At 35.5% G+C, this 14980-nt stretch overlaps 1 protein-coding gene across 19 annotated transcripts in view; it reads left to right on the top strand.

Annotated features, from left to right (window-relative positions):
- NRXN1 (neurexin 1) overlaps positions 1-14980 on the top strand; it is a 1135337-nt gene that overhangs the window by 27803 nt on the left and 1092554 nt on the right. Inside the window, exon 4 of one of the 19 annotated variants that reach the window (XM_042932234.1) lies at positions 3195-3209. The exons of the other annotated variants lie outside the window; for them this stretch is intronic. Within the exon in view, the coding sequence (XP_042788168.1) occupies positions 3195-3209 (15 nt within the window). The remainder of the gene's footprint in view (positions 1-3194; positions 3210-14980) is intronic. 19 annotated transcript variants of the gene reach the window in all.

The following is a 14980-nucleotide window of genomic DNA, read 5'->3' as shown; positions in this document are numbered from 1 at the left end:
CCTTGATCATGGGAAGAATTTAAATATCAAGGGAATCTGTGAAAGGTGGTTTTTAACTAGAAGATAATATCAAAGGAGGTTAGACTGGTTCCTCACTGAGTCTTAGCTCAGCCAGTTAGTTACCTAGAACTTTGCTTTTGTACATGTCTTCAGCACATCTATGAAATTAGAAATTTGCCCTGAGCAATTGCTAAGATTTTATTTTTCTAGCTCTAGAATCCTGAAGCTATTGGTTTGATGAAGGCCAGAAACCAGGTAAATGCATATCTGGGATGTGAAATTAAGTTTTGTGGTTTTTATTCCAGGGCTGTTTTCCAATATCACTACTATATTTGACACTAATTAAATATGTGAAAAATAAATACATATATACATGTAAACATAAATACATACATGCATACAAGATTTAAGCTGGTTTGAACTAGTCTTGTGCTTACTCTAAATGATTCAGCTTGTTAGGCAAGAGGCCTACATTCAGTCCACCTTCTCTTAGCTCATCCTGGTTCGCCGATTTCCATCTAGGCTTTCCTGGAAGAAGTTGTGAGATGATGGTTTCCTTCAAGTGAATATTCTTTAAGCAGAGTACGTTCACACTTGTAGCATTGTGCCATAAATATACAGATTAAAAAAAAATGTTACCACCATTTTCCTCCACAGAGTGCCCATGTATCATCTTTCCAGAGAATGATTGTTTTATTTTCCCTATCTTCATTTTAGTTATGGGACCTTAGTATTTCTAAGATATCTGCTTATAGAACCTGTTCACTATTGTCAAAGTCATATATATTTCCACATACCCAAGACTCTCTTCTGTAATAGCCTTATTTAGCAATGGATAGACTTAGAAGAACATAACCTATTTAAACACTTAACTACTAAAATCATCTGAATTTTTTTTAGAAAACTAAATGTTATTACCTCTAAGGTCCCTTCCTACAGTGAGAGATTGGACCAGGATGACAGCAAGGAGATTAAAGCATGCAGGGCTTTATAGCAGCTGAGGCCTTTGCTTAGTCACACAAGAATTATTGCTGTGAATCTCTGAGCTGGCCTACTCTATATAAAGTCAGGACATGTCTGCAGATGCATTTATTCTGGACTGAAAGATAAACTACTAGATGGGATGTAGAATTTATTTAAAATCTAGTGACCCCTTCCAAGATTCTCCCATTTTAAAATGTAGTCTTCTCAGATGTAGACCCCTCTGAACTGTTAACTTTTCTCTGCCACTAATTCATGTTGTGACATTGGGGTAGTAATTATTCCTCTCTGTGTCTCAGTGTTCTCATCTGGAAAACTAGAAGGTGGGACCAAATGATCTCTGTGATCCTTTTCCCCTTGACAATTCATTATTTCCCTACTTAGACCCTTTTATCAGCCCTTAAAGCAATGTAGCTGTCCCCCAAATTGATAATAAGTGACAAATTGATTGATAGATGAGGCCTCAGTATATGCTCCCATCGATCTTTTCCCATGATTATCTGTATTCGAGATTATTACTCTATAGTTATCTTGAACTGAGTGCAAATACTTTTCTTCAAGCTTGAGTGACTTTAATATTTAAAACTGAAAATTGTATTGAGAAGGAATTTTGAAGAAAAGAATAAAAAACCCAATATAACTGCATCACTGTTCATATTTAGTTACCAAGTAAAGTGCAGGTTTTTTTGCATCCTGAATAAAAAACCCAAATATAACTGCATCACTGTTCATATTTAGTAACCAAGTAAGGTGCAGGTTTTTTGCATCCTGTGCTTGCTGTAGCTTTCATAGAGTTAATTTTGCAATTGGTGTTCTTGTATGTAATCTAAAACCCTATTTTAAATTTACGCTTTTTAAAAACTCAGATGTGTATATTACATGTGTAATTTATGTTATCTAATGTTGGTAATTATCTGTTGATATTTATTGAACATTTTCTGAATGCATGACACTCACCTAATGCATTTTCCAGCAGTGAACTGCATCTAAATTAGAAATATTGCTATGGAAGAGACAATTTAAAAATTAGTTCTCCGAATATGATGAGGTTTGTCACAGAATAGATGCAAGCTTAAGTCTTTGACTTACACTTTCTGCTTTGCCTCTCTGGCTGTTACTTTTCCCTGTACAAGAAAATCTTGATAAACTCTGAAAATGTGGGGATCTGTGCAAACCTGAATGCTTTTGACTAGAGATCAAGTACAGTTGAGAACCTGAGTGTATGTTTTCTCTATATTTAAGTGTATATTTTTTTCTTATGATGAATGCATTCTTTAAAGAACAGAAGGTAAAATACAGCTGACAGTTAGCTTCAGTGTAGTTGATTAAATGCATGTGTGTTTGTGGACATGTTTATTAGTGAAACTTAGTATGTAAAAGTACAGATCCAAAATGCCAGGATCCAATTCTATGACAGCAATCAGGTTATCACTCCTCTCACCTGGGCAAGGAGACAGTCACAGTTCCTATCTTGAAACAAGTAAATGATGAATGTGGAATGCTTCTAACTGTGTCTAGCACAAAGAACATGGTAAACAAAACCTGAAACTTGCTTGTTAGATTTTGTTTTGTTTGATTCTGGGAATCAAAATGGGTGTTCTGGAAAGATGAGTTAGAATAGTGAGTATAGGAATATAGAGAGGTGTTGAAGGTTAAAATATGCACCAGTTAAATAACAAACGTGTGAGGTGCTTGGGGTTTCCCTTTTCAGCCTGATAGTGGGTGGCTTTCCTCATGCCAGTGGATGGCTTGGATAGACCAGAGAAGGATGTTCTGTATAAAATTATTATTGTGAAGAATCCTTTGCAAATAGTGTATTGAGGAGCTTACTTTGAATCCTAAGATGGACTTTGGAACAGTCTTTGCAATGTGGGATCTAAAATTGTCCTAGCATTCCACCTCGATAGCATTTTACAGGAATGAAGCACATTTTATCATGAACTGTAAGCGTGTAGGCAACTTTTGTGGTGAAGATGGCAAAGAATTTGGATGATGGTCTGAGAAATAAAAAGAGTAGTGATGAGTTGGAGAAGTAAGCCTTGATTAATAGATTAATCTATTAATCTAATTAAGCCTAGATTAATAAAGTTAGATTGAAACAAAGATTCAGCCACCGACTAATAAAGGGAAGGTTTGAGGACTGAGGTAATGAAAATATAAAAGAACAAATCTAAGGATCAGAGGGAGCCAAAAGTAAAAGATAAGGAAGCAAGTTAGTACTGCATTTCGTATGTGATAAAAATCTTGGAGGTAGTGTAGTGTGGTGGGAAGAGCCCTAGATTCATCATCTAAATGTGCATATGGTGTATGTTATTTGGGCTTCCATTGTCATTTAGTGAGATGAAAGAATTAGGGCATCTTTCTTTATGTTCTTCCAATCTAATTACCTTGAGATTAGTTTTCCTTTTAAACAATTAATATATAACTATTTTCTCCCATAACTGTCATTTACCTTTCCTTATTAAATGTGCTAATTTCTAGTATATGGATATTTCAAATACTTTCCTATTAATGCCTTTTATTTTTCTCCCTGCTTCTTTTATGTCCTCTGTTTTGGAGTTTCTTATATGTGTTATTTTAGAGGTCATTAGAGAGGGCTTCATTTATGTAGCTTTTGGTCATAAAAAAAATCAGTTATTCTGTAAAATCACGCACTTCATAAATTCTGTTTTGTACTGCTGTACCTATACCCTTGGCAAAAACTTCCAAAGATATTTATTTGCAATTAACCCATATGTGATGTTGATCCATCTGTCTTTTCTAATAGTCCATCCATTTTAAAATCATCCCCAGAAACTATTCTGGCCCCATGCTTCTAAAGAAACATGAATAGTTTCTAGGCTACGTGAAAAAGAAAAGCAATAGTAAGAAAGAATAAGAAAGAGACTGAGTTGTTCCTAGATGAGCACACCAAACACAAAGAGATTGAAGGAGAGGCGAAGTATATTGAATTTCTTTCTCATTAAACCAGCTTCGTGATTTTCATTATATCTTCTCCTTAATCCTCTGGGGGCCTCCTTGATTTCTTTCAGGTCTAGCCGACAGCTTATTTTTATAGTAGGTAGCATTCTGGCTCCAGTGAGCTGTGCCTTTTATAAGCACTAAGCCTATTTTGGGGCCCTCAGATTCACTGATGTGCTAGGTGTTGTTTCTATTGTATGCCTACTGTGTGCTAGGGAAAGATGGAGTTGTCCGTTTAACGTCCTATTGTGTATAGCTAAAGAAATCTTTGAGGACTGAGTGTTTACATTTAAATCCTTTCTATTGCTGGCTATCTGTATGACCTTGCACAAGATTATTTGAGTTCTATAAGCCTCAGTTTTCTGTAAAATGCAGATAGTGTTTATATCTAATTCACTAGTTGGTCGGGGAATAAAACAAATCACATGTGATTTTAGCTCTCAAACTCATTAGCACTAGTTACATTAGCTAGTATTTGGAGAATGTGTGTGTGTATAATATGAAACAAAACAGTAGTATTGATGTTTTGCATCCACCCTGGGTGCCTTCTTATTGGGGGCCGTTGGGTAGTCAATGGTCATTATTTGGCTGAAGTATTGGATTCAGATATTGAGCAGTTTCTGGTTATAAGTATATAGAATAAAAGCTGACATCTTGTTGAGAACTTTGTCAATAGAAATACCAGTCAAATTTATTCAGTTTCTCTTTCTCTTTCCCTCTCTCTCTCTCCCTCCCTCAATTGATTTGGTGACAGTTCCTCACGAAGACTGAGAGAAAACAGGTTAGGTTCTAAAGTATTATCCCACCTTCTTTTGGCCTAAGTCTTAGGCTTTTAGGCTGAAAGATTCATATATTCACACTCTTGATACAGACTTTTCCTTTTTAGCCATTTATGATATAAGTAAAAGTAGATAAAATGTCTGGAAAGTAGTGGCAGAAATTCTAGAGCAGCCACCAGATGGGGAAGCATTTCAAATAGAATCCTTTATTGAAACTGAAGTTACAAGAACGAAATTAACAATAAAAAGCTTGTATTGGTGTCTTTTAATACTTTGTATTGTCAAAGCTATTTTTATCCCCTTGAATCCATTCCTAAGACATCAGAGAATCTGTTTTTTGGAAATTTAGTACATAGTTAATGCCAGACTATTTTTTAGTCCTGTTTTCCAAGTCTTTCTCCTTTCTCATTGACATGTAGAGAGGAGATGCAAGAATGAATGAGAACTAGAAAGAAAAGGCAAAGCATTAGTACAGGAGTGAAGATATTTTGAAAGGCAACATGTTCTGCTGACAGTTTATTAAGAAGCTATTGTAATAATATCATAGTTTTGAATGGATTAGCAAGAACACACAGCAGAAAGTCTGTTTGCCTGGCTTCGTATTACACAGTCAGCTCTCCATTCTCACAAGCGCCTATGTCAGTGAGATGCTACAGCTGGATTTTTCTTTTCACCCTTACGCATAACTTATTTATGAGGTACTTTTTGCAGAAAGTGGAAGAGGGATGGTCAAAAGGAGTATCACATTCCCCTCCCTGTTTAAAAATTACAGATATTTGTGTATGTCTTCGTATGTCTTACTTCTTATATTCAGTAAGTGTGTGACCTAAGGATTTATTTCCCCACTTCAGAGTAGAAAAATGAAGTAGAGAAGCTTCGAGCTTACTGGGGACAACAAACAACCTGCTTTTTCTTTGAGAGAAAACGCTAAGTCTGTCTCATTCACTAATGTATTTCCAGGTTCTAATATGGTACACACAGCAGATGGTCAAGAATATTTTGCTGAATGGATGTATGAAAGAAAGAGTAAATAAATACATGAATGATAGATCCAGAACACAGACCCAGTTCTTTTGGATTCCCCAAAGTGCATATTTCCCTACTACTATTCTCTGCTATCTCCATTTATACATATCCCAGAGAAGAAGTCGAGGGTTTGAGAAATGTTGAGATGTCAGCCTGGGAAAGCTTGTTCTTTATGACACTCTCAGCATCTTGGGCCGCATGTGAGCATGTGATCTGGGAAAGCGCTGGTGAGAGAAAATGGAAGTTGGCTTATTGAGTTGGGAGAGCAGAAATCACATTTTTAAATAGGATCCTAGAAGAATGTGGGTCCAAATGTAAATTGGAAAAGCATTAAGAATGGAGAGAGCGATAAGAGAAGTCGAAGTCTGTGTCTCTACTTGATGACAGAATAAAAAAAAAAACTTTAAGCCCTGCAGATTCCCCTCAGTACGTGGCAGAACAATGTTTCCATTAAGTATTCTTCCTTCAGAAGGCAAGGGCCAAATAATTCAAAAGAGCATTTAAAATGTTCCTCTCCAAACCCTCTTGCACTGTTGGTGGGAATGCAAATTGGTGCACCCACTCTGGAAAACAGTGTGGAGGTTCCTCAGAAAATTAAAAATAGACCTACCCTATGACCCAGCAATAGCACTGCTAGGAATTTACCCAAGGGATACAGGAGTACTGATGCATAGGGGCACTTGTACCCCAATGTTTATAGCAGCACTCTCAACAATAGCCAAATTATGGAAAGAGCCTCAATTCCATCAACTGATGAATGGATAAAGAAATTGTGGTTTATATACACAATGGAGTACTACGTGGCAATGAGAAAAAATGAAACATGGCCTTTTGTAGCAACGTGGATGGAACTGGAGAGTGTGATGCTAAGTGAAATAAGCCATACAGAGAAAGACAAATACCATATGTTTTCACTCTTATGTGGATCCTGAGAAACTTAACAGAAACCCATGGAGCAGGGGAAGGAAAAAAAAAAAAAAAGAGGTTAGAGTGGGAGAGAGCCAAAGCATGAGAGACTCTTAAAAACTGAGAACAAACTGAGGGTTGATGGGGGGTGGGAGGGAGGGGAGGGTGGGTGATGGATATTGAGGAGGGCACCTTTTGGGATGAGCACTGGGTGTTGTATGGAAACCAATTTGACAATAAATTTCATATATTGAAAAATAAATAAATAAATAAATAAATAAATAAATAAATAAATAAAATGTTCCTCTCCAGAGAGAGAGGGAGAGAGAGAGGGAGAGAGGCAGAGAGAGAATCTTAAGCAGGTTCCACGCCCAGCACAAAGCCTGACATGGGGCTTGATCCCACATACGTGAGATCATGATCTGAAAGGAAGTAAGAGTTGGATACTCAACCAAGTGAGCCATCCTGGTGCCCCTATGCATATTTTTTGAAACTAGATTTAAAAAGTGTTTGTAAGTAGAGTTGAGGACATTACAAATAAAACTTAACATATTTCAAAATATTCTGTTTCTAAGATGATTAATTCTTTCTGACCATCCCTCCAATTAGGAAAAATTCACATAATTTTACAATATCTTAAAAACACTGAATTAAAAAAAAAAAAAGAATTCTGTCAGGACCTGAGTTCCTGAGTTTTGAGAAAAAGAAAAATCAGTGAATAGAAAGGGAAGAAAAGGTGAAAAAATAAGATAAAGAAATTAAGAGACAAGGAAGGAGGGTATTATAAAGAGGGAAAGATAGGAAATTGGGGCAACAGAAATATTAATGAAAATAATCTGTGTGTGATGAGTGCTTACTGTTTACCAGCCACTGTGGTGAGAATTTGTATGGATAGTCTAATTTAATCCTCACAACAACCTAGTGGAGTGGATACTCTTGTTGTTACCATTTTGCAGAAGGGAAAACTTATGTTTTGGGCAGGATACGTAATTTAGGCAAGCTCACACAGCTGATGAATGGGAGCAAAAGCATTTGCAAATCAGGTATAGCTGCTAGTAAAGCTTGAGCTCTGATTCCCTGTATGGAGCTTTTGGAAAAATACTCTGCTACTTCAGTGAATTATCAGTTATCTCAGTGAATTGTATCTCAATACACTCTATGGCTGTATTGGTTTGTAGACCATACGAGTAATACAGAATTAAACAGGGGAGGGGATATGGAGTTGCTGTTCAACTTCTCTTTCGGTTTGGTCTGAAGCTAGTGTTATCAGGACACTCATTTTCTAAAGAATCTTCTTGGTGAGAACTTTTTGACTTGGCATTTTTGGTGGTCCACTTTGTCACAGTAATGAAAGCCATGAAACCATATTGTTCGTTTCATAAAATGTTTCTTTGAGGAAAAAGTACGTACAAATAGTTTCTGTCAAAAGAAATCTGTATTCTTTCAATCTGGGTGCTTTACAAGATGAGTTATTAAATGGGAACGAATGCCATAGAAAAGAGAGGAATGAGGAATTAGGCTGATTTAGGTATGCTGCTGGAATATCCATCAATGTTGCAAGTTACATGTATGAAATAGATGGCACTCATGCAGCTTATATCTATCAGTTGAATATCGGAGATATGACTGACTCTTACAGAAGAATCCATATCCTATAAGAATCCATATCCTTCACTGTTGCATCAGAATATCTCAATTCCCTGGATAGACTTGAGTAACATATGAAGATTTCAGTAGTAGGTATCCAGATTTAGACTTATGGATTGTCTGAATTGAATAGAATATTGAGATCTTGGCCTCTAAAATCAATCATTTTTGATTGTTTACAAAGGATACTTGCTAAGGAAGCATTGGAGTGAAGTCTAAAAAAGTAAGTCTGTGTTTTGTAGTGCTCCTTTTCTGCAGCTACCACAAACTGGACAGGGACCAGTTGGGTTTAATGGTGTTTGGCTTGAATAGCTCTACTTAGCTAGCCATTAATCCCCAAAGAAATGCCCAGATTCTAAATTATTATTGATTCATTGACAAGCTCTTCCAACAAAACCAACAGCAGATGTTCCAAAATAACTCAGGACATATGCACCCTCTCTTGGAAGCTGCCTTAAGTGTATTCATGCAAATTGAAGGTAGAGTAGAAAGATACTTCAGTGGTCACGAAGCCTGGACTTTGGGGCCTTCCCTAGTTAAGATGCTCGTTTTGTAAAATATACATATGATAGGCTCAAATGGGATAATCCATTTGTTCATTATTTTGTTCTAAGTTTTAACAGGATCTTCTGAAAGCATTGATTGCTCAAAATGTTACCACAAATTCTACTTGACAATGCGGGCAAAAGAACATGCATTTCACAAGTAATATATTAACCTGAAATTGAGTCCATGTATAGGGGAAATAATATTTGGAATGAGAAAATGAGGACCTTAAAAGCCACATAGATTTGTGGGGTGCAATTTTTTAATACTTTTTATGCTGATGAATGTATTAACTTCAATAGGAAATTCTGAATATTTGCTAGTAAATTGTTTATATGATAGTAGTCATCATATGAAGAACTATTTGTCCACATTTCACTCACATATGGATGCATATTTTTTCATATGTGCATAAAAATTGTGATAGATTTGAAAGAATGAAATTGCTAAGAGCTAACAACTACCAGATTACTCTGGGAGAGATTCTCCCAATTTATCATGGCATTAACACTATTCAAAGGTTTTGTTTAAAGCGCCTCACCAAGACAGAATATTGTCATGTTTTGCTTGTCTCAATCTGATGAAGAGAAAAGTGTGCTGCTGTTTTAATTCCTATTTCTCTGCTCACTGGTGAGGTAGACATCTTTTTACATTTATATTGGCCATTTCTACTTACTTTTGTCCCATGTAAGTTTTGTTTATATCTTTGCTAATTTTTCTTTTGAAGTTGTAACATATTTTATATATTTTGGATACTGATATTTGAACATTATATTGGAACCATATATATTTCCCAGGGTTCACACTGGCTTTTTAAGCTTTGTGTTGTCTTTTCTTACTTTAGAAATATGAATTCAGATATAGAGAAATACTTCAATATTTGTCTTTATGGATTTGAATTGTATCTCTTGGTTGGCACAGCTTCCCATATTCCAATTCTTCAGTATTTTCTACTAAAATTTTCTTTTTGCCTTTTTTACATTTAAGTCCTTTTTTTTTCTTGCACTGCTACCTTGTACCCACTGTTTTCCTCTTCCTTGGATTTTTTTTTATTACTGGAGCACAACCTCAATGAATTCTTTCAGAGTGGGTTTGATATTAAAACTTCTAAATGCTTGCAGATGTAAAATATATATATGTTTTGAGTTCTGCCTTAATGTTGGATTTCCTGGGTACAAGATTCTAGATTCAAAATCAGATGTTTCAGACCATCTCTCCATAGTTTTCTGGTAGCCAGGGCTGAAAATGAGAAGTCTGATACCAGTATTATTTTTCCTTCTGACACGGGTAATTGTTATTCCTTTCCCCTGGAAGCTTTTTGGATTTTTATCAGAAAGCTTCAAAATAAAAACATATTCTTCTATTCTTCATAAATGTTCTCAAATTTTATCAACATATCTAAGTATAAGCATTTTTTTATGTTTGCCATCATTTGGTGAACTTCTAAATCAAATGTGTGTCCTCAGTTTGGGGAGTTTTATTTTGCTACATCTATTCTGTCTATTCTACCTGGAAACTTAATTAGATTTGAGAACTTGCTTAACTAATCTCCATGCCTGTTAAAATTTTCTCCACTTATTCATTCCACCTCTTTGATATTTTGCATTGTTTTCTGGAAGTACTCCTCAGCTCAGTCTTCCAGTTTAGTAATTTCAGTTGTAGCTGTATACAGTTTATTGCTATAGAGTTGTTTTTTTTTCAAAAGTCTTATACTTATTTGCTAAGATTTCTACTTCTTGAATTCTCAGAAAGATTTCTTTAGTTTCTTCAAATTTATACTTATATTTATTACTTGTATTTGTTTTTATATCTTCTACTTTCTCAGTGTGAATTCTTCTTTTAGTGAGATTGGTACCTCCCTTTTATAATGTTGATATTCTTCAAATGTCTAGTGATGTTTAGTTTTCTGCTTAACCTTGTGATTGAAAATGCCTGTTGTGGGTGTTGGTGATACTAATAGTCTATGTGTTTAGTATTTAGAAAAACAGTAAGCTCTACTGGTTAAGTAACTGGGTCTTGTAGCCAGACAGACCTGGGTTTGAACTCAGGTTCACAACTTAATACCTGTATCCATGGGAAAGTTATGTAACCCCTTCCTGTTTCAGTTTTTTTTCATTTATCATATAGAGCTAATCATCATATCTACCTGATGGAGTTAAGGATTTAAGAAGAGGATACACATACAGTTGCTTAGTACAGTACCTGAAATGTGGTAAGCTCAATAAATATCGTTGATGATGATGTTGATGACAGTGATGATGGTAAAAGCCGTGGTTTTGGAGGAGGAGGAGGAGGAGGAAGAGAAGGAGGAGGAAAAGGAGTTGTTGCTGTTGTTGTTATTGTTGTTGTTGTTGTTGTTGTTGTTGCAGGACCAGATGTAGCAGTAGCTTGTCTTTAGGACGAGTAGCCAGTAGCCCTACATGCACGTCTTCAATGAAGACATTTACTGCTTTGCCCAGAAGAAAATTCATTGCTGTGCAGTGCTCTTTCTTCCACAGCATAAGTCAGGAAGAGTAGAGGAGCTCCTGGCTGAGGTGCCTGCAATGCACTTCCTCGTCGGAGCTTCCTTCACTCCCAGTTCTGTAGTGTTTTGTACCATGCGTATGTTAGTCTATGGTAATCTCTGGGTTTACTTAACTCTGTTTTGTTTTCTATTTTTAAGGTAGCCCTCAAAATCTGTCATCTGTCACTGCCACTGTCTTTTATTGTCTGGTAGTCTTCTGGATCTTTTAAAAGCATATTTTCTGTCATTTCATGAATCTGGAGCAGAAAAGAAAATAGTTGTTAAATCTGCAATCTCAGTCCGATCTCCTGGTAACTTTATACAACCAAGTTATATATAATAATTAACATAATTCTCTCTCTATATATATAATATACACATATTATATATAACATCTATAATACATTAATATTATAATATAACAATATTATATAACTAAGAAATTCTTAAATCTATAAACTATTTACAAAGGGGATGGATTTTATTGAGATAAATTAAATCTTGGATACAATATAAGCTCATTATTCCTTAAGCTGTTTATCTTTTTAAATACTCTTTTTTTTTTTTTTAATTTTTTTTTCAACGTTTTTTTTTTTTTTTTATTTATTTTTGGGACAGAGAGAGACAGAGCATGAACGGGGGAGGGGCAGAGAGAGAGAGAGACACAGAATCGGAAACAGGCTCCAGGCTCCGAGCCATCAGCCCAGAGCCTGACGCGGGGCTCGAACTCACGGACCGCGAGATCATGACCTGGCTGAAGTCGGACGCTTAACCGACTGCGCCACCCAGGCGCCCTTAAATACTCTTTTTAAAAAAATGTTTATTTATTTTGAGAGAAGCAGAGAGTAGAGAAAGAGAAGGAGGGAGAGGGAGAATCCCAAGCGAATCTGACAGTGCAGAGCCCTATGTGGGTCTTGATCTCACAAACCATCATGAGATAATGACCTGAGCCAAAATCAGGAGTCACAAGCTTAACAAACCAAGCCACCCAGGTGCCCCTATCTTTTTAAACCTCTTAATGTTATTCAGTTGATTTGTTGATTTCACTAAAGAAATGTCCCTGTGCCAAAGTACATTTTGGCTAAAATAAGAGCACTGTGTGTTGCCTTTATCAATATTAAAGATACAGGCCAATTTACTTTTAACTTCTAACACATACATTCACATTTGGTGGGAATTTAAAAAATATATATTTTAGAAATAGCCATTGTTTCTTCTCTCAGAGCCTTCAGCCTATGACTCAGCAGGAAAAATCAAGATTGTTTCTCTATATGAGTTTCTTCTAGGAATCTAAGACTTTTTATATAGTAAGCAAATAGGCAAGTGTATGTACTATAGAGTAAGAATTGGCACTTTTTTTTTCTATAAAGAGTCAGATAATGAATACTGTAGGCATTTTTGGCATATACATTCTGTGTTACATATCCTTCTTTGTTTTGTTTTATTATTAGTCTTTAAACATTTAAGACTCATTCTTAGCTGTAATGTCATACAAAATCAGTTCTAGACAGGATAATAGAGAAGACCCTCAACTAAGGTTCTTTTTGCACTTTTCTAGTGACCTTTTCCTATTGGGGATCTATTAATCTATTAATCCTTCTTAGGGATTTTCAATAATCTCTATATGTTAACAGGTCAGTTGGAAAAGAAGAATCTTTGGATGTGGTGAAGGTCAGGACAGTGGTTCCATAAAACTTTGTTTATTCCTGAATGGTAGCCATGTCTATGTTTCTGCACATCTGTCATTGGAATCAAAATCCTTTTCATAATGAATATAGCTCATTTTATGTTTTTCAGATGTATTAAGATGAACTGTCATTATAAAACTGGTGAATAGTTTCACCTATCAGCAGTCTGTAAATGCTGATTATCTTTTTCCAATTTATAATTTATTTCTAACTATAGTTTTTAAAAAGAACATTCAGAATTTCTTTATGGTTTTATGTTTCCATCCTGATCTTCAGAGTTGGATTTTGGAAATAGTTCTTTAAACAAACAGATTTTCAGTCTTTGCTCCAGCTTTGTTAGTAACTAGATAATGTCAGCCCACTGAACTATATAGGGAGTTTTATGTAGAAGAGATATATCCATTGTCATTAAGATATTTGCATATTAAATAAAAGGGAGCATGGAAGTCATCATAAAATTTGTTTTCTTTTCTTTTTTTTTTTAAGTTCATTTTGACAGGGGTGGGGGGAGGGGCAAAGAGAGAGGGAGCAAGAGAATCCCAAGGAGGTTCCATGCTCAGAACAGAACCTGACACAGGGCTTCATCTCACAACTGTGTGATCATGACTGGAGCAGAAATCAAGAGTCATATGCTAAACAGACTGAGCCACCCAGGTATCTCATCATAAAATTTGTTTTCATGGACAAGATCCTTTCTAGCAGATTTAAAGGAGACAGTGCATTCCATTAAAATGGACAGATTCTTATTGTATATATTTTACTTACATTTCCCACGTTTTGGAATTTTCATAGCTATATCTGTGATAAGGGAGAGTGCCTGAATTTTATATATAGGTAAATAAATGTAGAGCCTTTCTGTAAGAGGATCTACAGATACTAATAATTTGTTAATTGTCCTCTCAGGAGGTCCCCAGAACATGAGGAAATACAAATACCAATAGTTTCTCAGGCTAAGACAAGCCACTGGGTGCCACAAGTGTCCTCGGGGATGTTACTTTTTATCAAACACCCACAGAAAATACTGATTCAAATGTTCCTTGGAACAGGAAAGAAACTCTCTGAGTTCAAGAAGCATCCCATAGTGGCCCTGGAAAAAGAAAGAAGTTTCTATCTGGGAGAAAGTGATATGTATTTCTCACATCCCTCAATATAAAAAGTAGCTTCCATCCTCTCTCTTTGGGGAGGAAATCTTAGAGACATTAATTTATGAACATTTAATTGGACTTAATTAAGTGGCCAAAGGCAGAAGCCGAGGTATCATACTAATTCTGGACTAATAATCAGGAAATGTTCCATGATTTGGGAGTGTGAACTTCTAATCTAACAAATTTGGAGTGAATTTTGATTAGGAAAGCTGACTTTCCTAATTTAGTGACTATAAAAACTTAATATAAAACTCTCTACCAACAGATCTCTGTTGTTAAAGGAGAAAGAATGAGTGAAAAAAATAAGTGAATAAATTAGAGAAGAATACAAACAGTTGATAACTCTCAGAAAGCTTCAAGAAATTATGTGTTTACAAACCATGAAAGAGTAAATTCGTTAGGCAAAATGGGAAAGTATGAAGAGAATTTTGGATTTGAATCATTTTAGTGGTAGGTGGTTCAATAATATGTGCATATTAAAATGAAGTTAATATTAAAAATATTGACAGATTTATGTTTATATTTTTCTAGTTTCAACATCATTCTAGTCAAAAAGCAAGTTTTATAAGTTTGAGTGTGAAAGGGAAAAATTAGATGCAATGCTGAATGACCCATCATTGATGTCTTTGGGTTTGGAATGCTCCTACTTGTTTCTGGAAAGGTGAGGTTCAGGTAAATTTTGATAATTACTCATTGACTATTATTGATGAAGCACTTTCTAAAATGTAATACACTGTGTTGATATTAGCAATATCACAGCCTTTTTGATGACAGGTTAGAATCATTCTTAGCTTATAT

Source organism: Panthera leo, chromosome A3 (genome assembly GCF_018350215.1).
Source record: "Panthera leo isolate Ple1 chromosome A3, P.leo_Ple1_pat1.1, whole genome shotgun sequence".
In the NCBI taxonomy this organism is placed as follows: Eukaryota; Metazoa; Chordata; class Mammalia; order Carnivora; family Felidae; genus Panthera; species Panthera leo.
This window is presented reverse-complemented; position numbering and strand designations above follow the sequence as displayed.